This window comes from Cinclus cinclus, chromosome 12 (genome assembly GCF_963662255.1).
Source record: "Cinclus cinclus chromosome 12, bCinCin1.1, whole genome shotgun sequence".
Taxonomy (NCBI): Eukaryota; Metazoa; Chordata; class Aves; order Passeriformes; family Cinclidae; genus Cinclus; species Cinclus cinclus.
Window position 1 is genome coordinate 4122008 of NC_085057.1, and position 26525 is coordinate 4148532.

Here is a 26525-nt window from a genome sequence, read left to right on the forward strand (position 1 = left end):
GCATTGTATAAAACGAAATTGTATTTTGTTTTTAAAAAGGAGGACTACATTAAGAGGTCACCTATTAGCTGTGTTTTTGCTAGCTGTCTGAAACTCAGCTCTACTGTCTATTAAACTCAAACCACTATGTAAACATTCCTGTGTTGTTCCTGGTCTCTACAATGGCCAAGGGGATCAGGTTTCACCTGCCTGCACATCTTCAAGCAATTAAAGCAATTAGCTTGAAGCCATTTCACATTCAAGGTCTACTGTGACATTCAAGTCCAGAAGAAGTCTAGGGGAAAAAGAAATAAAAGGAGTATAAAAGGCCGCTGTGCAGCACATGCACACAAATAACCTAAGAGGGGGTTTTGGACTTTGCAGCAACTTCCAAATGCGGTCAGGAGGCTTCACAGCAGGCAGGCAAAGTTGCTGCTGAGAAAGGGAAAAGATAAAGAAAAAACACCTAATGATCCTTTAAATTACACCCAGGTTTTGCACTGGGAAGGGAGGGGGAGGAGAGAGAAATAGCAACATGGTTTGGAATGATATTTGTGTTAAATAATACGGCGTTGGCCTTATTTACTGATATTTCTCCTGGCATGGACATCATATTTTTCTTCTCATTTAGGTGGGGATTTATATTTGGTGTTTACATTGTAAAACTACACTCACTCTGGCTAATGTATCCCTTACAATGACATTCAGCTCAGAGTTTCATGATTCCAACAGTAAGTCTTGAAAGCTGCTATTTTTTAAAAGGTTGGAGCAGATTAGTGGTGACCTTAAAAGATTAAACTAGTACAGTTTAAAGATAAATAATCAGCCTTTAGCACATTAGATAGCTACATAAGCATGACAGAAGGTGACTTTCTTACCACAGTTTCAGAATCCAGGCAGCATTTTTACATTTGAAACTTGACTAAGGCAGGGAGCAGTGGTTTGCAGAAAGCAAGGCATAACCTGATTGCACCACTTCAAATTGGTTAATACAGTTTTAAATCCACAGTTTTCCTGTTGGTTTTATTATTGAGAAGAGGCTAATTTTAAAAGCTATGCCTGCTGCAAAAGAAGATCGTGCTCTGCCGTCCCGGAGGGTGTTCTTAATCAGAAATAACCGCAGGCTAAATTATAATGTGGAATCCTGCTGCCCTTTAACCTAACACTGCTGCTCGTTCAGTGTTTGTTAACAAATAGCTCTAAGTACAAAATTGTTTGAGAATTACTTTTTCATTATATTTGCTGACTTCAATTAGAATAAGAAGCTTATTTGGGGAAGAAAAATTAAAAATGTATGGGTTTCTAGAGAAAGTTTCAGCAATTGTTTCCCGGCAAGTGTCGCCTTTGGAACATAGCTGTGGACACCATGGCACATGTAATTGAATTCAAATAAAATTACCTTCTGAACTAATATTTCTGCACCAGTGGCAGAGGCAGAGCTCAGGAGCATCCCAAGACTTAGCCCTTGGAAAGATGAACAAGCTAAAATGGTGGCAGGGGCTCAGACCAGGGCCCCTTTTGCACCTTGCAGGGGGTGCAATTCCTGATGAAGAGGCACCAACTCCCCATCCCTGTGGTGTTGGGGAGGGCTATAGATGCAAGTGGCACAGTGTCCTGTTTTTATTTCACTTTGAATAACACGTAATTGAAACGTACACTCGGCAAATTAATTGGTGAGTTGAAGGTAAGAACTGCTGAGTTAGTAGAGACAGCACCAGCCCCTGTTCTTTTTTTTCCCCTAAGTTTACATGCTGGAGCGGAAACACCGCGGTGCTCAGAAAGGAGGTGATGCCTCTGTAAAGCAGATCTTTCCAATTTTATTTTTTTTTCTAGCTTAGTCTTCTGTTTCTATGATCTGCCTTTTGAACTGTTTTTGTGGCTGATCAGTTCCACCTAATATGTCTCTTGATTTCTGCTATTGTAATACTCAGACGACATGCTGTTCTCTTCATTTTTATAAGCTTTAGATGCTCCTGCCTGTCATACTCTGGCGGTTTATCTTCAGCGTCTGGATTTGCTTTCAGACTTGCATGTCTATCAAGCTGCTGTTGCTTTGAATGTGAGATCAAAAGAAGATGAATTCCAGTAAAAAATTTCCTTGTATGAAGAAAAGATTGGGGGCCTATGTAAACATCCCACTGACAGCTCCCAATGAGTTATTTTAGCAGAGCATTAGCACCCAGAATGACAGACAGTCCAAGACTACATGCTAAATAACAAATCAGTCCCTTCAGTGGCAGCAGCACGTTGCCACAACAGCAATACATTTTCTAAAGGAATCCTGTTCCTCTTTTTATTGAATATGGCTGTTCGACTGCTCATCTCTTCGCGAGTTGCCTTTGAGTGCCAGCCCCAGTTTACTTTTTCTTGACAGTATCTGTGTCGTGTCACCAATATGACAGCAGACAGGGCTTTGATAATTGGGTGGGGAGACGGTTAGTTAGTCATCCCCAGTTAAATAGGTAGTTTGTTTTAGGGAGGGAAGGAGAAGAAGGAGGGGTGGCATCTGCTGGAATGCTGAAGCTACATTTTCAGAGATGCTGAATGCAAGTCCCTGCGCTCAGGACAAGTTGTGTTTTTTGGGCGGTTGTTTATATTTCAGTTCACGCAGTTAGAGAAAACAGCTCTGCAGCCCAGCCAGCCTCCCAAGCCAGTTTCCAGAGCAAGTCACAGCACTGTCGAGGGTAGGAACGTCAAGCTTGGCTGGACTTCCGTGCAAATCCGAATTTGCCTAGATACAGAAGCGAGGTGTGCTTCTGGCTGTTGTTTGGCAAGTTTGGGACGTAATTAATTCTGCCTGTTTCTGCTCACAGATGGGGGGGAGTTTAACAGTGTAGAGTCATTAGATTTTTGTGCCGGGTGTAGTGCTAAACCCAACTTCGAGATTACCTGTGAGGTCCAGCTGATCTCACCACTTCGCAAGGGAAGAATTAGGGAAGGAATGCTTTGCGGTTTCTTTGTCATTTAGTAAAAGCAGAGGTTGCTACTGTGGAGGCAGAGCCCGGTGGCTGCCGCGAAGGGCAGTGCTCCAGCGTCTCCCTCCAGCCTGTGCTCCGGCTGCACGGCACTTCCTGTTTATTCAAACATCTTTTTACCATTCTTCAGCCCCCGCTTCACAGAAACAGCCAGAAACGTCTCCAGCGCGAAGACGGAAATCTAAAGGCAGACAGTAAGAGCTCACTCTGTTAAACTCTTCATTTTCTCTGCGAGTGCTCAGAGGAAAGGAGCATGCAGGCAGGGCTGAACTTTTAATGCGCTGCCTTGGGCAGGCAGCTTGGAGCACAGGAGAGGGGAATTGCTTTGGCTAGAAGCAGAAACAGCCACTTTAGCTTGTTTATGGCAGTGTTGACAAGGGTGGGGTTTTTGGCGTGGCTTTGGAGAACTGTGGCAAGGACTAGGTCCTCTTTTGGGGCACCTGTCACCTTGCGATGCCCCTCTGGCACAGGAGCAGTCGTGTGCCACCGTCGCCACTGCTCGCCGGGGGCTGCAGCTTCTCCTTGCACAACTGCCAAAATTACCTAAACAACAGAACCCCCCAAGAAAGGGAAATGTGGCTGCTGCTCTGGGCAGCAAAAGTGGTGCAAACCCACTGAGTGGCTTTTTTTGTTTTCTGCAAATTGTTTGCATCGTGGTTCTGGCACTGCATGTGAACCAGCCTCGCTAATATTTGTACCAATTTCATGCTAATAAAAATCAGGCTGCTGAGACAAGCATGGCTATTATCTCATTCATATGACTATTGTTTAGACCTGTGGTACTACAAAAGGAAAGGGAAAGCATGCTCACGCCGGGTAATGGTTGTTAACTTCTCATGTGAGGGATTTTCTCCGCAGTTTTTCAGTATTAATGATTGTTGTATGAATGGTCTTCAGGGGTTGTTGGAAGGTAGTGTAGATCTTCTGGGTAATCCATGTCACAACACGGATGCTGAATTTTTCCTCCTCTGTTCAAGTGACTTAAAAAACTGCTTGATATTTCTCGGTGGTTTCTCCCCCCACCCCCTGCAAAAGTCCACTGAAATAGCAGGTAACTTTTTCTTTGGCAAGCATTTGTGGTGCTCGTATAGTGTGAAACATAAGAGAAAATGGAAAATATGCTGTCTGCCCTGTGGAGAAAACCCATCCTCCTTGAGGCTTTTCCTGCCTCTTCAAGATCCAAATACTTTAAAATTTTAAGCTGTAAACTCCCATCTTCCTAGAAGAGAGGGAGAGAAATCAAGCTGTGGGTTTAGCCAAACCGCAAGTACAACAAACATATTTTGAAAATATATTGCTAGTCTGGCTTTTTAATGTTCAGAAGTTGTTCTACTTTGCAGAAAAAAAAATGGTGTTTGCAACTGCCTTAAGGACAATTTGTTTAACAGTAGGAGTAATTTCATGGGGAAAATGGAAAGAGTGACTGAAGTTATTTACTCAGATGTTAGTGTAGGTGTGGGGCAGAAAACTCACTGTGGGAACAGTGGGCTGCTTTTCTTGGTATCTTAGTCTATTTGATGACCATCAAATTTCCCAGCTCACTGGTTTTGTTTTTTCTGGATGGCATGTTTGATTATTTATCAGAAGGGAAAGGGAGTAGCTGAGGCAAATAAACATGTGACCAAGCTGTGTTTTGTTTTCCACTCAGAAGGCCATGCCCTTTAACAGATATACAGAAAATAATAAACGTATTGTTTTATGATAAAAGGAAATTATGTGTATCATTTTCCTTAGCGAGGCCATTAACCCCTTGTGTTTGGTGGTCTCTGCCTTCTGGCAGCTTGTTGGGCTTGCAGCTGGGAATTAAAGGCACTTAAACCCCCCTCTTGCCTGGAACGTTTCCATGGATTACTGCTCCGGCCCTTTGGATTTGCTGATTTATTGTGTAGTCATACAGCCCTGGTCACCTCCCCAGTCCTACTTGGGGTGTGAGTAACTAAATGAGAGATGCTTTGAATTTTCAGAAGGGTGCTGATTTCCAAAGAAAACCTTGGCGAGAGGTGCTGGGATCTCCCAGCCTCCAGTGCTGCTGTCTGTGCAGTGCGAGGGGTTGCAGCTGTGTTTGGGCTGTTACAGACAGTGTCAATTTATGGGATTCTCTTCTAAATGCCAGGTGTCTAGCATGTAGTGTGTAGTATTTCCTTTATAATACCAGCTTTGGACAATGCTCATTATCTTCCCTGAAAAAAAAAAAAAAAAAAAGAGAAAAAACAAACCAACACCCTATAAACTAAATCACTGTCAGGAAGTAAAATACAGGTTTGCTTCATCTCCGGGAAGCATGTTGCATGCTTTAGCTGCTTTTATGGGATTAAAAGAAACAAGTTAAGACTGTCATGCACATGAAAGGAAACCGAGATGTGGTTTGCCTCACATTGTGCAGGTAGGTATAAATTTAATAGACTGACTTGCTTTCAGAATCTCTCTTTGTCTCCCCGAGTCGCATGTCAGTTCCAGCGCGTTGATGAGCGCCGCGGTCCGTAATAGCGCCTGACTGCCGCTGCCCCGCAGGTGCCAGATCAGCAGGAGGGTCCTCCTCCTCCTCCTCCTCAGGGTTGTGGGTTTCCTTTAAGAACAGCTTCACAGCAAGAAAGGGAGAATTTGCCTGACATCTTGAAGTTGTGTTCAAGTCTGTGCGTTGCTGGCGGGTCTGGGCAGGAGGAGGTGGATGTTCGCCTTCTGGCTCTGGGGGTCAGCACTCCCTGAAGAGCCCAAGTGGATGATAGGGGCTGGAGCTGGGGGTTTAGGTTTGAAGGAGAAAAGACTGGCAGTCGAAATAGCAGGGAGAGGAAGGACTGGCAAAATAAGGACCTGAAACTTAAATGTGATGTAAAAAAAAAAAAAAGAGGAAATGAGCAGCTTGGGGCTAGGTGACATGGGCAGGGGCTGGACTGGAGGATGTGGCTGGCCCCCCTTGTCCTGAGGGTTGAGGAGGCTCAGGATGGGACGAGGGCTTTGGGATCAGAGGTGCAGGATTGAGGTACCTGGAAAGACCGAGGAGCAGGAGCAGTTGCATTGTGTTGGACGGGGGATCTCTCCATCCCTGGCTGAAGTCCTTGGCCAAAAGCCTGTGAAAGACCTGTCCATAGGGGAAAATGTCCTCCCAGCCTCCAGCAATTAAAGATTGGTTCGTGCCCTGAAGCATAAGCATTTGTACCTTGATTTCTATTTTTATCTTTTCAAAGGTAGCTGTAAATGCTCTCATGACTATCTCTGCAAGTGTCTAATCCTTTCTTTGCATCCTCCTCATGCTCTTGGCCCTAGTGGTATCTTGTGACAGTAAGTTCCAGAGAGTAATTATGAGTTGTGTATTAAGAAAGAAAAAAAAAAACCAAACCCTTTATCTGCTTTTTTTTTTTTTGTGGATGTTGCTTCCTGACTTCATTCAATGTCCCCTTTCTCTTGTGTTATGAGAAATGGCAAAAGCACCAGATGTACCCTCTCAGGCCAAGTCACAATTTGTGTACTTGTTATCATCTCCCCTCTTGCTCATCTCTTGCTAAACTAAACACTCCCAGCCTTATCAATCTCGCCTTGCATCTGCTGAGCCCTCTAATCATTTTCGTCGCCTCCATTTGAACCTTGCTTATTTTTGCTTTACCAGAATCCCTTAAAATTAAGGTTTTTACAAGTGGTTCTAAATTAGGTTGTGCCACAGAAGTGCAGAGATGTGATTTGCAGTTTTAGTTTTCCATGTTTTGGGCTGTACCAATGTTTTGCTTCCTTCATTCACCCAGCAGCGGTGAGTGTCTGATGGAGCATGGTGAGATGGCCACAGTCAGGGGCTGTATTTCATGGGCCTCTGAGTACAAGTTTGTCATGCAGTGTTTTGGAAAACAAGCTTAAAATATGTTCCCTGTTTTGTTGACCACACAGGGAAGCGCGCAAGCAGCTGTATGCAATATACTATTTATGTTGTTACAACAAAAAGGCCCTCTTCCTTCTCTCCCCCCCCACCTTATCCCTCTTCTCTTCTCTGTTAAAAAATATGAGAACTTCCCGTGCTTTTGACATCCAAGAAAAACGCAGCTCAGCAGTGATTACTCCTCCAAATATTCGAAGGTCTGGTTCACTTTTTGCATAAACACAGTAGTTCAGAATCTGATCTTGAGCCTACAGAAACGAGCTGGAAATCCCATATGATTTTTTTCATCACTCAGGAACAGTTCAGTTCTGGTTCAGTTTGAACGGGGAGCCAAGATTTGTATCCTTTCTCATTTTACCAGGATGTGTTGGCCCATCCCTCCTTTCTTGCTGGTACAGACCGCTACATGCTGTGAGTCTTGGCATGCCAAAATAAAGAGAACCATTTTTAATGTTTGGGAACTTTTTGCCAGATACTTTTTAAGTGGCTTTGATGAGTCCTGACTGTGACTCTTTAAAAAGAAGGGACAGAAGGTGTTTTTGCAGTGTAACCGCCCAAGGATTTAATTTATGCCTCAAAATGAGATTTTTGTAGCCATTGTCCCTGTTGTAGATGCTTCAGGGTTTGCAGGTTCCCGGTGTTGGCTGAAGCTGATCTCTCACCATGCTGTCCCTTGCTGCCTGTCCCTTTCATCCCTGTAGTGTCTCCAAGTATTGAAGAAAATACCTCACACACCTTTTCACTGAAATTGGTGGAGTTCCTGAATAAATTACAAAATGGAAATTGGGGGGGTTTTTTTGGAGGCATACTCTGTTTTCCCCCTGTGTGCTGCTGGGTCCTCACAGGCAGGGATCTTGCCAGCCATAGGATGGACTGTGGGATGGTAGGACAGGGGCATGGAGTCCACTCATCCTGCCAGTGGCAGTATTATCCTCAGTGCCCACAAGGGCGAAGTGCAGCAGAGCTGGGACGCAGGCAGCTCCACCCTGTGGGTTTGGAAGAAAGGGTTTCTGTTTCCAGTGCCTTTTTCTGGAGGGAATCTCCTTAACTGGTAGCCAGGATCTATTCCAGAGGAAAGAAACTAAGCCTTCTGGAAGAAAAAGACTCATCTTCTTTCCTTATGACTGAACTATTCTAGGAGATGCTTCAGCATGAGGCACATTGCCAGCTCCCTCGCTCCAAGTGTGCCCCTGTCACATCAGGAACAGGATGTTTGTGCATGTGGACCTCAGGTCCCTTCTCTTTTTCCAGCATTGGAATCACCCATTAGTCACTTGTCCAGACCAGTCTGCTGTGGTCTTCGTGGCCAGCTGACCATTTTATTGAGTGAAGGATTGCTGTTGAAGCTCCCCTCCATGAGGAGCTGGCTGGTAGCCCTTGGATGGAGCCAGCCTTGCAGATTTGCTTCAGCCAAGTGAGGCACTGGGTACAGAGAGACTGCAGCATCTCCCCAGGCTCAGGGCATCCCTCTGCTGCACCAGTGGAGCTGGGAACAGGGTGGGTGGAGGAGGGTTATTTAATGAAACAAGGAAGTAGCTGATGAGGTGAGGTTGGGTATTGTTTGAATCCAAGGTGATGGAGAAGGCTGGACAGCAGGAATGCTTCACCAGGTTATGTTGCCTCCTAGATGTGTCTCCTAGCAGAGCCCCATGTCCTGCCTGTAGCTATCCTAAAACTTCTCCACTCCGGTGCCAAGAGCAGTGTTGGGGCTCTTGGCTGTGTCATTCTGCGTGTGGCACAGGGTCAGGGTGGTGGCAATGGTGAAGGAAGCACATAGCAGCTCATTTCCCTGTTCTGGGGAAGATGGAAGAGCTGGGCATGAATGTCAGAGGGAATAAGTGCTGCAAGAACATCTGCTTCTCTTTTTTGCATCTTCTACATTTTATTCCTCCTCTTCATTTTGGTTCCTTTCCTATTCTCTAGTTGGTTCATCTCACCTCCCCCTGTTCTGTTCCTCCCAGAGGAACAGCACTACCCACTTCTGTCGCTTTGCACTATTTTTTATTTTTTTTCCTTTTGCATACTGCTCCGCTCCTCGCTGGTTTCCACACGTTGTGTGGCTCCTGAGCCTGCCGGAGGAGAACTGCAGCAGGGCTCCCCTCCAATGTGTCTGCCTCCTACCACCGCTCCTCTACATCTGCTGCTCCAGGAGAAGAGAGTGTCGCAGGAGAGGAGGTAGAGGAGGCAGGAGTGGGAGAGACACGAAGCATCTCTGAAGCTCGGGTGCATCCGGGCTTCCGAGCTTGAGAGCTGCATCTTGCTGCTCTGCTGGGAGCAGCTGTGGAGTGGAGCGGGGTGTGAGGACAGATGGGAGCTGAGAAAGAAGAGAGATTGCTGGCTGAGTCTAAATTCCCCCTCGTCCCACCCAGGAGAAACAAAGGTACTTGCCTTGCGAGACTGAAGGGAAGCAAGAAGCCCTTTTGGGAGGTGGGCCATGCTCCGCTGGGTGAGGTGCCTGGAGCTGCTGATGGGGCCATGCCTCAGGGCCTGAAGGTGGCATGAAATCTGGGGAGAAATAGATGCTGGGAGAACTGCATGCCTGCCTCTGCAAAGCTGTACTTTCCCCAAACCTTAGTGGGGAAATTGAGCAGCAGTGGTAGCTTGCAAGGGTATGGCTATCAAAGGTCAACACACAGGATCTGGGACCAGTGTAGTGTTATGTTTGCTCCAAGGGCAGATTTTGCCCTTAAAAGTTTCTCCTTTCTCATCTCTGTCTGCTTGTTTTGTTCTATTTTGCTGATTAATGACCATAACTGAAATTACGGATGGAATATTACGTTGGCTGGCAACTAACTTTCCAGATTTATTGCTTGGGGACTTCAGATGGCTGCAGGACCACATCTGATTTCAGGGAACTCTTCATTCCTAGCTTCTGAAGTTGCTCTCCTGATAAGTAGCTTTGTCCACCTGGAAAGGCCCAGAATCCTTAGGAGTCTGTAAAAACACATAGGATTTTTTTTGTGCCCTCCTTGCAAACTTCTGGGTGCATGTTTATCCTGATATTTTGGAGGTAGCCCATTCATTACTGCCCAACTGTCCTGGGAAGTGGGACAGGACACCCCTTTCTTTTGCATCCTCATGGCTGCTGCTCATCTCCCCACCCTCCAGTGTACATACCTTTCCATACATCCTAAAGTTCCCTGGACTGATGTTTCCATGCCTGGAAAACGTCAGGTTCAGAAACAAGCTTCCCCTGGCATTAGAGCCAGGCCTGTTATAGCTGTAGGTCATCATATTTCATTAATAACTGATTGATATTAATACCAGTTGGAGCAGATGGGAAGGGAGGAGCTGGAGCACTTTTCCTTCAGTAGGAATAGGATGATGGAAAAAAGTTGGAGAGTTGCTGCTTTGTACTGGCTGCAGCGGTGGAACAAGTTAGCAAGAGGCTCCATGAGACTGGATCCTGTTACTGTTTTCTTTATGTACTGACACTGTAAGCAAGTATATGGCATTTAAGCAGCATTTCTATTTTTAAAGTTCTACCCTCTTTTTCCAGTGTATTTCCCTTCCCCAGTCCCCAAGTCAGGAGTTTCTGGCCACATGAAGTGAGAGGCAGGGCTGCATTTTTACCCTTCATCAGAACTTACCCAAAGAGGATGGTGAAACTGAAAGGTCAAGGTGCTTGCATGGAAATGTCGAATTACAACAGTAACTGGGGTGATAACAGTGCCCAGTGTTCTGGGCAAACAACAGCTGGTCAAACAAGTCACGTTCTGTCTGTCTTGCAATAAAATTGTCTTGGTCATCTTAAACGTGTACTTTTTTTTTCCCTCCTGGTGCTTAAGTGGTTGGGAAATAATAAATGGTTGCCACTTCCCTAAGCACAGGGAGAGGGTTTTTCAGTGGGACTTCCCACTTATGCTGTGAATGAAACAGGCTTGATTCATCTCACAGTTAATGTACTGTTAACATTTTTCCTGGGTTAGATGTCACCTAGTGTTGACTCTCAAATACCGTTCCAAGTTTGTGCAATGTCTCTCAAGTGCCGTATTTCAGTTGCCTTTTTACTGGTCTCCGTTTTACACCAGAAAAATCTCCTTATGTCTGGGTGATTTCCTAATGGATAAGAAAACACCTTGAGAGTTCATTTACTGTATCTTGGTTGGTAGGCAGCCTTTTCCTGATATTGTCCTTCCAAATCCATGTTTATAGTGATCAAAACCCATGGAAGATTCATTTTTCTGGGGGATGCTTGCTTTCCCCCCCCCCCCCCAGTAAGTGGGAGGATTTCCCCACTGTGGATTGTGTTTTGGTGCAGAGGGGAGGATGGTTGTTGCTGTTCTGTGATTCACTGCTGGAGGCCAGGATTGATGTCTGGGTCTCTGGGAGTCCCAAGGAGCTTTGTCCAGGCTTGCAGGCTCTTTGAGCAGTGCAGATAACATGGCTGCTGGCAAATAAAGAGCCAGATATTGGAATCACCTCTGTGGTTTCGGGGGCTCTTGGCACCTCCACCTGCCCATCCATGAAGGAATGTGCTGTTGTCTGGATGCTCAAACATGAGCTGGTTTTTCATGGCCCCTGGCAATTGTTCACTTGCAAGCACGTGGTGGAGATTTAGGATGTAACTACAGCAGTGGGGAGGAATGTGTGAAAAGAGCTTGGAGATGTCAGAGCACCTGCTTGTGAGGAGAGGGCCACGTTAGCAGAGCTGTTGGCTAGCAGTAAACAGTCCTGGCACCCTTGTTTCAGGACTTGGCAGCAGCAGGAGTTGAACCAAATCCAGCTTTACTCTCTACTGCCTGTTCAGTAAGTTGAGGACAAGGCAGATGATTAAGGAAATGTGGGGAAACTGCTACAGAAGCTTTTGGAAAGATAAGAGACTTTGGTCTCCATGTCTGACAGTCTGGCACTTCTCACTAGCATTGAATTCACATGCAAATCAAAGGCAACATCTACTCCCACAGGAAGCTTTATTAATGTACAGGCCTGCTTGTGAATCTCCGTGCTGATGAAGGTTGTGGGACTGACTTCACTCAAATTAATTTCCCTGTCTATCCTCGCCTGAGCACTGTGCAGCACCAGCAGCCTCAGCAGGGCTCCCACGCCAGCATCCAGGGATGAGCTCCGTGCAGGAGCGGCGCTACCTGGAACCAGGGAGGGGGTAGAGGTGTGATGCTGCTTGGCTTGGGTTGTACAGGTGTCCACCCGGCTTGAACTGACATCAGCCAAGTAATTCCATGAAGGCAAACTCTGAATGGTAACGAAGTATTTTGTGTGTGAGAGGAAAGAGGGTCAGTGTATCCCGCACCAGCCATATTTCTTGTGCATGTTGTGTCATGTGTGAGGAGTATGGATGAGGCTTGGTAAGGACAGGACTTGGTCTGAGGTAGGAGGGAGGAAAGGCTGACAGGGAGAAGTAGAAAAGCAGAGGGATGTGGGATCCTTGGGTTCACTGCACCACCAGTGACGTGGTAGCTCCTTGATGCAGATGCTCAGTAAGAACCATATCTGAGCTATAAACAACCTTCCACATCTTAAACCCGAGTTCAGCTGATGCTCAGGTCTTATTGCTGTCAGTTATTTGTAAGTGAAAAAGTGAAATCTTGAGAGGAAAAATGGGAAATGCCATTTCAGGCTGCAATCTCTGGAATGTCAGCATGTTTCTATCTCGCTTGTATCTACCTTTTCCTGTTGATGTTCCCATCCATCCTGGCTTCTTGTATCCCTGATACTCCCTCTAGCCCATTTTTATTCTTCCTAATTCTTTCCTTCCTGCCCTGCTCCACCCCCTGTGCTGGTTCTTCCCTCTTGCCATCTATGGTCCCACCAGGTTTGTGTCAGCACAGGTGGCAACTAGACATGGAATGTGGTGGTGTAAATGTCACCTTGAATGGAGGCCCTGACAGTGGTGGGTGTGAGGGATGTGGGTGCTGTGCAGCTGGACTGGAGCAGGGACAGAGCTCTGGCTTTACTCCAGCAGAGTTCTTCCAGTGCCAGTCTGTCCCCACAGCCAGAGACCCTCACTGGTGTGGGGTCAGTCATGGTAGGGGTTTATGGTGGCAGTGGCCACCTCACCAAGCTGCATGGAGCTTTGTGGCCAGCTCAAGTAGAGAGCAGGCATTTCTTGCATGGCTACTTGTTCTGGGAATCTTCAAAAATTTCTGGCAGCCAGTTTAATTGTGCAACCTCTCAGCTGCCAGAACGGATAGAATATGATCATATCACATGAAATGCATGCAGGGTCTGCTATAGCAACTGTATTTCAAAGAGACAACACATATGGTGACTGGTTCTTTTTGGAATAATATCTATAAGTTGATGATGTTTTATTCAAAAAGGCTGTAGCTTGAAAGGTTAGGGATGTTCTGATTGTTTAGAGTATGATTAAAGAAAGGCTTCTGTGGTTTTTTTGGCCTATTGAATCTAATTACTGGGAACTAAAATGATCATTTGATTGCACATTTACCTGGAATTATTCTTCTGCAGAGCCAGTCTTAATAATATATAATAATATGTTGCGCTTGTACTGTATAGAGCTTCTTGTCTGAGCAACTCAAAGTGCTTTACAAGTATTCATTAATTAAATAAGCCATACAACACCCCTGTTAAATAAGTGAATATTTGTTGCCCATCCCCTTAAGTCTGGTAGGTTTTATTCCTGCCGCCTCTGCCCACCCTTGAAGATGCTTTAAGAGCTAAATAAGCTAATTCAATAAAAATAAGGTATTTTTTAGCCATCCTTAGCGCTTTCTGCATAAAGGCTTCTTTTGTTGCATTGAATTCTTTGGTAGGCTGTAGGGTTTCTTGGTTCTTGATAGTGCACCACAGTGCATCATTGTGGGGTGGTGGCTGTGTGTGTCTAAGCCCAGACCCATGCCCAGCAGCTCCCTGCACCCATTGCAGAGATGTGGACCAATTCAGAAATCTTCTGGGTGCACTAAGCTTTGCCCAGCTTGAAATGCAAAATCTAATTTTACCTGCACCGTGCCAAGCTCTGCTGGAAATTGCATCCACCCTTAGAGAGTTTTTCTGATCCAGTGGAGACTTGTTATTAAACTGGAAAGGAGGGCTTGTTGCCAAAGCGTTATGAGGTCTCTCCTGCCCACTTGCCCTGGTCAACAGTGGTGGTTCTTCAGTCCACTGAGCTGACCAGTGTCTCTCCAAAAGTAAAAAGATAGGTCTAGGCCATAAAATAACAAGGTTTTACTGGGGTGGGGGGGTTGGATTTGAGTTTGCAGACTTTGATATCAAACCTTTCCCAGCAGTTCTGCCTTGAGATTAAACACTTTGCAACTTGAAGGAGCAAGTGAAACCCGAAGCATATCTGACTTCTTAATTAAATAGGTATTAATTAAATCACTCAGAGAACATACACAGTAGGAGTGGGGAAGGCTTTTTCCCTCCTTCCATGTAGGCATCTTGCAAAGGGACTATTTTTCTTGTTTTACATTAATGAAGTCTTCAGCCTTCCCACTTTTCCACCTACACATGTACTGAACGTCTCCAAGGAGACCAAGGAGACCCGAGTCCAGTGTTGGTGAATCCTCCAGGAGCAGCAGGCTGGGGTCTCGCCAGCAGAGCCTCAGCTGTGCCACAGTCTGTCTTGCAGGGATCATCCTTGCTGTCCCCTGCCTGGGGAAGCCAGGAGGGAGCCAGAGCAGGGACTTGCTCCTCATCTTCTCCTTCTTTTATCTCCTCTTGCTTTAATTTCCCCACCTGATGGAGAAATGGAGCCTCGCAGAGCAGCAGGCTCCAGTGTTGAGAGACTCTTCTCCTTTGCTCTGCATGACATTTTGCAATAATTACCCCACATCCTGCCTGCTCATGCTTTCAGGGTCATGTCCCTTGCCCCTCCACTGTCACATTGTCCCTTTGCTGCTGTGCCCCCTTCCAGTGAGTCCCCGCAGCTGGTCTATCATGAGCTGACAGTGATTTTCATAGGATCATAGAATATCCTGTGCTGGAAGGGAGCCACAAGGATTATCGAAGTCCAAGCCCTGGATTTTGGTGAGGTGAAATGCTGTCCCTGCTTTTCTTTGCATTCTCTCCAGCTCCTTGTAGCTTTCTCAGCCTTCAGCATGATTGTGCCTGCTGCTGCTTCCCCTCTTTCTCTCACCATGGCCTTCCAAAAGCTTCACTGATGTTCTCTGGTGCTCAGGGGAGCAGACAGTGATATACGACTGCCCTCTTCTGTAAACCCAACCTGATCTGCTGGAGAGGAGGCATCTGAAACACAGAAGCCTGCCCATTAGTGAGGAGGCCTGTGCGCTGCTCCAGGGGGACAAAAAACATCTCTGTGGAGCTCACCACCAGGATTCCTGCAGTTATTTGAGGCTCCAACCCAGGAAGCGAGTGTCAGCTGCTGCTGGTTTTCTGCTTAGTCAAAATGGAAAATCAGTGGTGGGATATCACCCCGTTGCATTCAAGGTGTTATTTTTGGGAAGCCACTGTTTTCCTCAGTGGAAGTGAATCAGGAGCGGAGTGGTACCCCGTGAGCAGGGATTGACTTGCCCCTGTACTGTTTGTGTAGCTCCCCGTGCTCTCTTGGTTGTGGACTCAGTTGTCCAACCTCTCTCCCTACAGGCTCTCCAGGTGGCACGACAGCTTCTCCTGCAACAGCAGCAGCAGCAGCAGCAACAGCAGCAGCAGCAACAAGTTAGTGGATTAAAGTCTCCGAAGAGGAATGACAAACAGCCAGCCCTTCAGGTAAGGGGAGCCTGTGAGCCTCCATAAGGGTCTGGGGCTTGTGAAAACTGAATAAATGTGTCTTCCATACAAACACTGGGATGGAAGCTTCAGGAGCTTCCTCCCTGTGTCCACAGAGTGGCTTTGGCTGGTGTAAGTGGCGGCAGGATTGATGCTGAGTGCTCTTGAAAGTCCCACCTACGGCGTATTTACAAATCGTGAGCATGTACTTTTATTAGCGTCTGGTAGGGTTGGATCATGACAAAATGGAATAGCTTTTGTTACTGTGTCAGTGTGCATAGGAGATTTGCATTAACATTTCTGTTTGATTGCTGTTCCATTTGTAGTCTGTGTTCACTCAAACCGTTGATTTGCTGTGTCAAGGATATTGGGAAATACTAGGATATCATATCATCGGTGTGTTTTTTCCCCTTTTGTTGTCGGCTGATTTATGGACATCTTCAGAAATAAAATCTAAATATTAGAGGGCTTTGTGCTGTTATGAATTCAGAGAGCTAAAACCAATACAGCATTCCCAAATAGAAGATGTATGCACACATATGGGGCTTTGGAGTACATTCTGCTAGTCTTACGGGATAAATCACAGGGAATTAAAGACAAAAAAGACCTATTAGGTCATGTATCACAGTTTCCACTTTTTTTTTTTTTTGTTTTTTTGTTTTTTTGCTATTCTAGTATTAGAAATCCCAAGTGATGGTGGGCATGCTATTATTTTCCTTCAGATAGTTTTCCATAACAAAACACATGCTCAGGAACTTTCCACTTTAATTCCATCCTCTTGATCCAAGTAATACTGCTTGTATAAATACTGAGTCAGTCCCTTGCCTTGCCTCGTGTTCACACTCCTCAAACATCTGAGATACTAACATGTACTTGCCAGTTTTGGCAAATTATATGTATCTAGTTCTTTATATATTTTATAAACTGGCACTTCCAGACCCTTGACCACTTTGCTGGAGTGCAGCTGGTTATTGCTTCTATTACTGCTTTCTGCAGTTGCAGCATATCAGTGGATTTTTGACAATAAGGTCCTGAATGCAGCAGTTCAGCTGCAGTTGCACAAAGCCCTGTAGCTGGGACATGTATCGTATCTCGCTCTTCTATATCTGATGCTTCAGCCTCTGTAGCCCCAAATTCTTTCCGGATTTTTTTTTCTCCTCTTGTTGTCATAGCACGTTGTCAAACTCATGTCTGTTTTGCTCTTTCTGTGGTTTTTTTTGTTTTTTTTGTTTTTTTAAATTTGATATACTATCACCATGAGCTCCCTGACAGCATTGCGGCTTCTTTTGCCTTTTATATGTGCTTCAGATTATTTTCCTACAAAAATATGGATGCTAGGCTCTTTAAATATGTAGTAGAATATGGAAGGTAACGCCAACATCCCTAGAGGCCTTGACAGTAAAGTGAGAGGGCCCAATTCTGTGGTTCTTACCCAAATAAAGCCGATGAGGACTTCAAGGGGAGTTTTGCCTGAGTGAGGAATAGCTGTTAACTGCAGCCCTTGGCCCAGCGTGGACAATGTTGAGCTTTGGTGTAGTGATTTCATCTTCAAAGCATTTTGCAAATACTAATCTCCAAAACATCCCCAGAAGGAAAGTCTGATAAGTAAGTAGCATTATCCCAGTTCTGGACTGGGAAACTGAGGGATGTGGGTTAAGCAACTCACTTAGGATCACAGAGGGAATTGGGTTTAGAGGTAGGATTAAGATTCATGAGTTCCTGGCTCCCACCCCTGCACTCCGGCTGCTGGACAACACCTCATGCTTTACAGCCGGGCTATTATTCTTTTGGAAAGTATGAAGCATTTTGTCATTGGGCAAATATACGTTTTATTGGCAGCGTCGAGAGCCATAATCCAAAGCGTTACATTAATGCTTTAAAAAATATTTTATTTGGTAAATCCATAGCTGATCCATATGCCTTTTAATAGACTCTTCCACTGGGGACATTTTTAATGAGAGATTGTGCTGGCTAGGTCCAGTGTCAGGTACTAAAAGAAGTGCTTTGTTGTGCAGATGTCTTAAGAATAGCTCCAGAGGATGAAATATGACTGTGTTGACCTTTCAGCTGTGAGCTTATTTGTCAGGATTCAAATAAGTTGAAAGGATCAAACCAAACAGTTTCCGTAGTCAGACTGGGAATTGTGTTGCAGAGGTCAACAGTGAAGGCCACATCGTGGATTCCATAACATAGCCAATTGTTGGTACGTATTAAAGTACTGGAGCAGCTCCTGCAGTCAGAGACACAATTAAAATTCTAATTTATTAATGTATACAGAGAGCTGGCCCAGCCTGTCACTCACTGATTCAAATGACTGCCCAGTCTTTTTTTTTTTTCTCCCCCATCTCAATCCTGGTGCTTTTGCCGTCTGAAACATACTGGAAGTCCTCTTGGATGTAACACCCCCAAGTGCATCCCTGTAATGAAAATCTGTTGCTGAAAGGAAATGGTGCTGCTGGGGGTAGAATTTTTGAGTAAAACTGCATCCACACAAGCACCCACACCCCCCTGAAGTCAGATGGGGCCATGCTGATGAGGTGATACCTATTGCTGACAGTACATAGAAAAAATGTCAAGGGTGGGGGAAACGTGCCTGTTTTTCATAAGTTTGTTTAAATAATGAACAAGTTATCTTTGGGCTTCATTTACAAAGACAGATGTCTCACTCAGTAGCCACAGCAGTTAGCAGTCACCTGGGCTTTTTTTGTGACAAACAGGCTTCATGTATAACAAGAACACCATAGGCATCGCTCATCCCTGCTGTGCTTGGTGAAGGCACTGGTGAGCAGTGCCCAGCACGAGTGCTGGGGAGCTTTGCATGAAACAGGGAGGGATACTGTCTGCCTGGGATGCTGCTTCTCCCACTGAAATGTTCCATGGCCCTGCCTGCCCCAGGAGGGCAGGACAGTACTGGAGCTGGAAATGCGCCCACAAACAGATGCAGAAGATTAATACTGTGTAGCTAATCTGTTATCACCTCATGGATAATTTCCTCTATTCCTTCTTTATTCCCTGATTAAATAGCCAAGGTACTTAAATATATCCCAGCATCCTGTGGCCACACTGGGACACGGTGTCTTCAGTAGTGTTCAAATGACAGTGGGGTCCTGCATTGCTGTTGAGGGTTGGCAACTCTACCTTAAAATCTGCTTTTAGCAAATCATGAGATACTGCATGTGTAAGAACTTGGGCGCAGGACTGGAGATGTGCTCTGCTGATAGCTGAAAAACCCCAAATCTCCAAATACATGATGACTCACATTTTGAGCCTATCACAGACTGCCGTGGTTTAGATTTGGCAGTGACCTCCAGTTTCGCAGCCTGATGACACAAACAAAAGAAAATTGAAAGTTAAGAAATGGATTTAATAGCCAGCAGTTGGGGAAAGAACATAAAAAATACCAGTCCCACAAAAATTACTGGAAGTGAAAAAAAGACTAAAGGCTGTTTGATAATATATTTGCCATAGACACTGGATTTCCTTGAGTCTGTGAAACAAATAATTTAAGAGACCAGGTATGCTTAGGATTTTGAAAATGTGCACATTTTTCCTGGCCAAGATAAATATATCTGTATTAATAGACGTATTGATTAAAATTTGCAGCTTTAATTGCTGATGCTCTTACCGATTATTCATTTTGGTTCTTCAAGCATTTTAGTTGCTGGCAAGAGCACACAGATTGGAAACAAATCAAGAGACACATTTTTCTCCCAAGAAAGTAAAAGTGCATGTGTGTTTTGGCAATACTAAAAATACAATTTTTTTTAAAAGACGTAAATGTTGTGTGTTGCATTGAGCTGGAAGCTGGATACTGGACTGAAAACAAATTTAGTATGTCCAAATCAGTATCTCAAAACTGAAACCCATCACTTGACTTTTTTATGTGATTAAATGAGATTTCTTGTGTGATTATTAACCTGCATGTGTTTAGAGAGAAGAAATAATGTGATTACTGGGATGGAAAGTTTTGTTTTTGCTTGGCAAAACAAAAAAATAAATCTTTCCTTTAAGTCACGGCCAAGAAAAGAATTTAGGTTTGGTTTAAATTCTCAGGGTGAGACTGGGGGAGGCTGAGAGGACAGAGCTGTCCTCGCCTTTGCATACCACTGCTTTTTAAAGCAGCCTTTTGGCTGGGCTTTTGTAGAATTTAATTTGCATGCTATATTATCTTAATATATCTTTCCAGTATCTTGAGAAATAGAAGAGGGTGAGAGGAAAAAATAACTGTAGCTTGATGTTGGGGGCAATTATTACTGTTTTTATATGAAATTAGGAATCGTTAGTTTGACAATGTAATAAACACCGAGAGGTGAAGGGCAGGGTATGCTCCGTTTCACGTGGAACAACAAGTCTTAGTTATGTTCTCTCAGGTTTTACACCCAGGGAACCCTTTTTACATAGTGGTAAATTTAACAACTGGTAGAGAAATTGTCTCAGCAGATAATTTGGCAGAAGTAGTAAATTTGCAAACACATTTATTCTATTTGTATGAGTATCTCTCCGTTTCACTCTTCAGTACAGGAATTGATCAGAATTTTGCCTCAGTTTGGCACCAGCTCAGCTTGGGTCAGGATTTTGCTTCTGCAGGGTTTGATGTTTGCCTGTGAAAATTTCACTTGAATCTTTCATTATCTGTTTTTGAATTCGGAAATTAAGCAAAGTTGAGTTTTACTGATTTCTACCAAAGAACCCCTTAGTTCTTTTTTTCTTTTTTCACCCCTAAGCCAAATTATAAGTGTTAGTAAGTTCTTGGAATGTGTCTGTGAAATGCAGACATCATCCACCCCACAAACAGAACAAAATATGAGTCAGATCCTCAAAATTAAATTATCATCTTGAAAATTTTGATACTAAGGGTTTTTTGTTGTGTTTTTTTTTCATTACACCTATTGGCCTTTTTTGCTGTGTTTTTATATTTAAAGCATTTACCATTCAGTTTTTCCAGCTTTCTAGACTGAGGAGAAAGGTGACAAATATGTTTATTCTTAAAAGAAGCCTGTGATTATCCTGTAATATCATGATTCAAAGAAGTGAGGTTTCTAGGAAAATACCAGTATATTGGGAGATCTGAGAGTGTGAGGTGCTGTCAGCAAACATGATTATTCTCATTTTATAGCCATGTAAACCCTGACAGAGAGCTATTAAGTGATTCGCCCAAGGCTGGAGAACTGCAGACCCTCAGTAGCATTGAGGTGTGCAGCTCTGCTGGGATATTTGGAAGTTTGGCATCTGAGTGTTGGGAATGAGTCAGTCCTGAGGGGCAAAGTAGAAGCAAGGATCCCTCATTTTCAGCCCTGTATCTTGTTAGAGCTCCCCGAGTATAATTTTTTTGCAGGTTTTCTGCTTTGACATTAAGCACTTACAGAACAGGTTTGTAAAAACTGTGATTTCTGCCCAGGTTGGGAGTGGGGATTTGGGGTGGGCAGTGCCAGAACCTGAACGTGCCTTACCTACCTCGGGAAGGGGAAAACAAATGAAACCTTCCTGACTGGTCAGAAATGTGTAAATTGCTGACAAAATGACACATGTAATTAAGAGTGCTCCTGCCATTTTACCTTGTGGTTTACACCTACAGTGTTGAAAAAAGAGAGTGACTCCCACCTCGCTAATTACCATTATCACTGAAATGGTAGGGTTTGAGTCATTAGTTCCATGTGCATTTAATTAGAGGAAGGCTGAAATTGGATTTAACTTATTACTTTTTCATGGATCACTTTCTTGTCATCACTTCAAATTGGATTGCAGCCCCAGGTAACTAATTATGAGCGCCACAGGATCAAGAGTGAAAAAAAGGTAATTAGGAATAACACTGTTGGACCCTTGCTGGTAGTCCACTTGTGCTTGGGAAGAAATGAGAGCAGTATTTTGTAGTATTACAGATTAGGGAGTTAAAGGTATGTGCTGCTGCCAGGAATGATGGGAGACTGCCCCCTCCTATAGCGGTTTATATGATGTACAGCTGGGTTGAAGATGTTATAGCGACATGGTTCCACAATCAGCTCCTTAATACCGAGATTAAACTTGTAAAAGCAACAGCTCGGTTGTAGGTATGAGGCATCTCAACAACTGGGGAGCCAGGGGTCCGCCCGCGTGCGATCGCGCGGCGCTGCCGCGGCACCGAGCGCTGTGAGTACAGCCAGCCACCATTGATAACAAATTAATGAACGTATTAATGACCCGAAAAGATCGTTCACATCCGGCAGGGAGATATATCAATCAGGAGTACAGCAGCCAGCCTGATCCTGATGATGTGGGGATGTCAAGGATTGAGCCTGGCTTGCTGCCGTGGTAAAATAGTGAAATCAGGCCCTCGCTTCTCTTTTGTTTGCTGGAGAGGTTTCTTTTTGTTTTGCTTTTCGTGGGCAAGGCTCGCTTGGTTGGATTGTCCCTATGTCTTCTTTTTTATTTTTTGATCTTGGAGATACGATTGCCAAGTTCTGCTTTCTTCAGAAAATACTCTAAAACAAATTGTTTTATTTCCATGTGCAGAACAGAGTTCAGAACTGCAAGTAATCAATTTTATTGACACAGTCTGGAAAAAAATGTTGATGAGAGTTCAAGGATGTGAAAGGATTGAAATTTCAAAGTACCCAACACCGAGTGTAGGAAAATTTCAGAAGTAGTTTCATTAAGCAAAGAAATCTATTGTGTGAGGATCTGTAAGAGGAAAATCTGCTCTTGGACCTAATGATATTACAAGGAGGTTACAGCAGCTGATTTTTGCCTTTAGAAAAGTTTCCTAATTTCTCCTAGTAGTGAATCACAGTTCAAAGGCTAGCACAATTTCCTTAAGTTGTTTAAAATGGCTTTTAATGCTCTGTTAATGTAGGCAAATATTTGTGACTCAGTGTTGGGTAAGTGCCGCTTGCTCATTATTTCCTGATGCAAAGCAAAGGGTAGGAAATTCTGTGAACACCATGCAGAGATGGTGCTAAAGAGACTTAGAGTAACAAAAATCAGTTACGGAAATTAAGTCTTTCTCATTTACTTGACATTAGAAAATAAATCTTGAGATTAAAAGGTATTACCTTTAATGCAGAAAAAGAGAATCTCCTTTAATACATCTCAAATTGATTTACAATTTTTATACATAATATTCATCTGCGGTTGAAAAGGGGGCAACCTAAGGTCGAGTGATGTAGTGTTTCCATTTTTCCATATGAGTCTTACTGTGTGTGATAAAAGCAAACTCCTTTATTTTGTCAGTCTGCAGGAATTTCTGATGAAGTGCAGGGGTCACTTTTCTGTCAATTTGAGTAGGCAGCATTTTTGAACTACTGTTTTTTTCCCCCCTCCTACAAAGTGTGGCCCCGATCTGACACACGCATGCACACACACACACACACACACACACACACACACACACATTTAGAGTGCTGCAGTCTGCAACTTATTAGTGCGCAGTGCTGGAGCCTGTCCAGTGGTTAGAAAATTTCCTGAAGCCTGGAATAACAGCAGTGGGTGCAAGTGCCATCGAACAGAAGTGACAATGAGGGGCAGTCCAGCCCGCCTGGCATGATGCCCGGGCTGGAAAACCAGCTGAGATAGTCAAACGCAGGAAGATTGACGCGGTGCATCTGGGAAATGCTCAAAAAGTTGGGTTCTTGAAAAAATTACCTTCTGTGATCGTAAGACATCATCTGTTTTCCTACAGAGATTGTTTATAACAGGGTTTTCAAGCACTTGTCAAATAACCAGGAGTGAAGGAAACAGGCTAAAAATCTCTTACCGTTCAGATGAGTCCTGGTGTAGTTGGAAAAAAACAAACTCCCTTCACAGAGATCCACAGCTTCCCAAGGCAGAGGGAGCCTGGGAGAAGGGCAAAAGGAAACTCAGTCAAAAACAACCCAGCAAGCACGAGCTGCGGGCTGGGAAAGGTGGTACTACAGGGCTGATGGGTGCAGTGCTGGCACGGCAAGGTGAAGTCATACCTAGAAACTGTTTTGTGTGGTGCTTAGCTTTTGTTACTGAGCTGTGATATCATGGGCAAAATATTATAAACATAGCATGGCTATAGCTTGCTTGTGTAACAAAAGATCAGGAACTTTTATTAAGTTTGTTTTCCTTGTCATATTGTAAAAATTTATTATGTGTACTGTGTATATTAGAAACAGATTTGGGTAATTCTGTCTAAATGAAGTCATCCCAGCTATTTCCAGACTGTCTGTTTTTGGTTGTGAATAATTTTCATACATCAAATGGTTGTCATACTTAGTAGCTCTCTACATTTTAAATAGGACATATCCCATTTTGAAGTTCCACAGACTTGAGATGCCTCTCGGTTTTTGAGGTTATTTTGTTGCGGGAATATTTTAAAGAGCTGCCAGTGGCAGGGCAGGGAGTGCTGGAGGAGTCGCTGGCGTTCCTGCAGCAAAATAACAGGTTTGTCACAACTGCAGTAGTACTTGTGGCTTTCGGCAGCACGCGCTAGGAAGAGCCTGCCAGGTACCTATTTCAGCTTGTCCCTTTGTGTTCACACTTTGCAACAAATATGTTAAAAAAACACTAAAGGAAAAGTAGTGTGTATCAAAAATTGTGGATAAAAGAATTCTCTCAAAGAGTACATGCTGCTGCTTTTTTTTTCACAGAAGTGTGAAAGAAGTTAATGTTTAAATGTTTAATGTTTTAATTTAAATCGTAGACTCATCTACATAGCAGCTAAATTGCTGTGACTTTCTAATTTATTTTTTTTAATCTTCAAGGCAAAGTTTCTTTAGTCAGGATGGGGAAGTGCTGGTATTCTTCACACACTGACCGAGAGGAGTTTGCACTGGAGGAGTCTGCAGTGATGAGCACAGAGCAGAATTCTGCCCTGAAATCATCAACTTTTCCAGAAATACTTGATTTACAACAATTTTTTTTAAAAACAAAAGGGGGGAAAAAGGCAGGAGAGAAACAGAGAAGGCATTTTTTTCTGGCTTGCTGGAGTGGAGGAGAGCAGCTGTTTGCCTCATGTGTTTAAATCTCGAAAGCTAATATTGAAGTTTCAGGGCAACAAGTGCAACATAGCAGAATAAGTAGAAACTAAACCCAGGGAAACAATTGGAAATGCTGCTTGGATGTGGCTTTGGAGCTTGACAGTTTTACAGCTAGGTCGTCAGGTTGGCAAAATATTTTGTAGTGTCTGCAAAGAAAAGGCTGTTGTGATGCTGAAATGTTTTTATTTGCCTGATATGTGTAATCTGCCTTTTATAAATTACTAATCTATTTAAGGTGTAACATTAATGGCACATAATCTCAAGTCACTGAAAGCCTGGAAAATTAAAGTAGACTGAAGGCACAAGAAAGAAATGTATTTTGTGTCAGGCTGAAGTTCGATGAAGCATGGAGAAGATGGAATAGATTATTAAATAAACTTTAAGAGGAGATGGAAAAAGCACCGAAATATCTCATTTTGAAAGGAATTAGTTTACTTGATTATATGCAACTGTATCACACTCAGGAAAGTATAAGACAAATGAAAGCAAAACAAAATTTAATTGAGCTATTATTTTGCAGACTTTGGCTCTGTTTCAGACAGCCTAATCAAATTGCTCTTTTCTCAAATAACTAATGTTAAATGCAGTCTACCAACAGATGTTTAAACAGAGACTAATTGGAAAATCTACATCCTGGGTTTAGCATGTCTAGCTGAAGAAGTTTTGAAATTGCTTTGGAGCAGGGTAGGAAGATGACAGGAGGAGCTGAGGTAGCGATGGGTGCTGGAGAGGGGAGCCAGGAGACAGAGATACCTGTACTGGAGCTGATGAGGTCACCAATGTCACCGAGGTTAGTGGTGCTGTAGTTTGGTACCATTGGCCCCTCAGAAGGTTTTTTCCATTGTGTTATATCATGAGAGCCATGTTGCAGCTGCATAGCTCATAGCATGTGCCAGCATGCATGGAGTACATAATGCACTGGAGCACGTGGATTGAGGGTGTTAAAAGCAGTACAAATTATCAGAGCTCAGTGCTTCCTTGCCAGTTCTGTCAGACTGACATTTTTAAAGCGTTTACACATTTAAGTTATTAACCTGTGGTTTATCTCAGTGCTGGGTCTTTCATAACACATCAGTGCACCCATGTGGACCTCTTGGGTGGGTTGCAGCACTGACTTGAACAGCTTGGGCCAGATTTGTCCTGGGTTTAAGTGACAGCCATCCAGGAAGTATGCTGGAGCTGAGGGATCCCACTGAGATGGATACACGTTCCTACCTCTGATTTCTCTTTCAAACCAGCTTTACACCAAAGTAACTCTAGTAGCAGGAGTCCCTGAAAGTGTCAAAGGGGCATGCTGGACGAGGTTTGGAGCAACCTGGTCTAGTGGAAGGTGTAACTTGTGGCTTGTAACTGGATGGGCTGTAAGATCACTTGCAACCCAAACCATTTTGTGATTCTCTGATGATTATTTTTTGGTTTTGTGCATTTTGTTGCTGATCAAAACTCTGGGCAAAAGAGTTACTTGTTTGCCTCCTGAACTTTGAGAAGTGTCAGCTGAGCAGGTGCAGTGCACATTTCCACATTTGCTTGGAAAATTTTATCCCAAGGACTTTGCTGTCCTAGGGACTGGTGTTTTGTGCGTTCAGGCAGGTAAGAATGGAACTGAAAGGAATTGGGGTCTTGTCGTAAAAAAGGCAAAAATCAAACTCTTGTGAAACATCTCCCATCTTTCATTGGGAAAAAAAAAAAATCACCAAATCCCATAATTAATGCAATTCCCTTGGATAATACCTAATCTGAAGGAGATCTGTTGGGAGATGCCAAGCACCAACCTAGCCCAGTAGTTCATGGTTACAGTGCAAATTTAATCATTTTAATCCTGTTGATTTTGCTTAAAAGAACAGACGCATGAAGATGGTTGGTGGTAGGTCACTGTTAGTGGATGCATGTTATGTTGTTGAACCTTCCCTGTCCATCCCAACATGAGCTCTTTTTGGGTCAAGGCCTTTCACCCTAAGCTGATTTGTAACCCAGACCTTCATTTCATGTAGTTCTCGGGGGATGGTTCCTGTGAGATAAGAATGAAATGCAACATGCTGAGTGATCCATGAAGTCTATTAGAGAAGCCCTTCTGGCTCT

At 43.9% G+C, this 26525-nt stretch overlaps 1 protein-coding gene across 1 annotated transcript in view; it reads left to right on the plus strand.

The window, feature by feature from the left end:
- FOXP1 (forkhead box P1) overlaps nucleotides 1-26525 on the plus strand; it is a 374948-nt gene that overhangs the window by 251560 nt on the left and 96863 nt on the right. The window contains exon 5 of the mRNA XM_062501015.1: nucleotides 15346-15468. Within this exon, the coding sequence (XP_062356999.1) occupies nucleotides 15346-15468 (123 nt within the window). The remainder of the gene's footprint in view (nucleotides 1-15345; nucleotides 15469-26525) is intronic.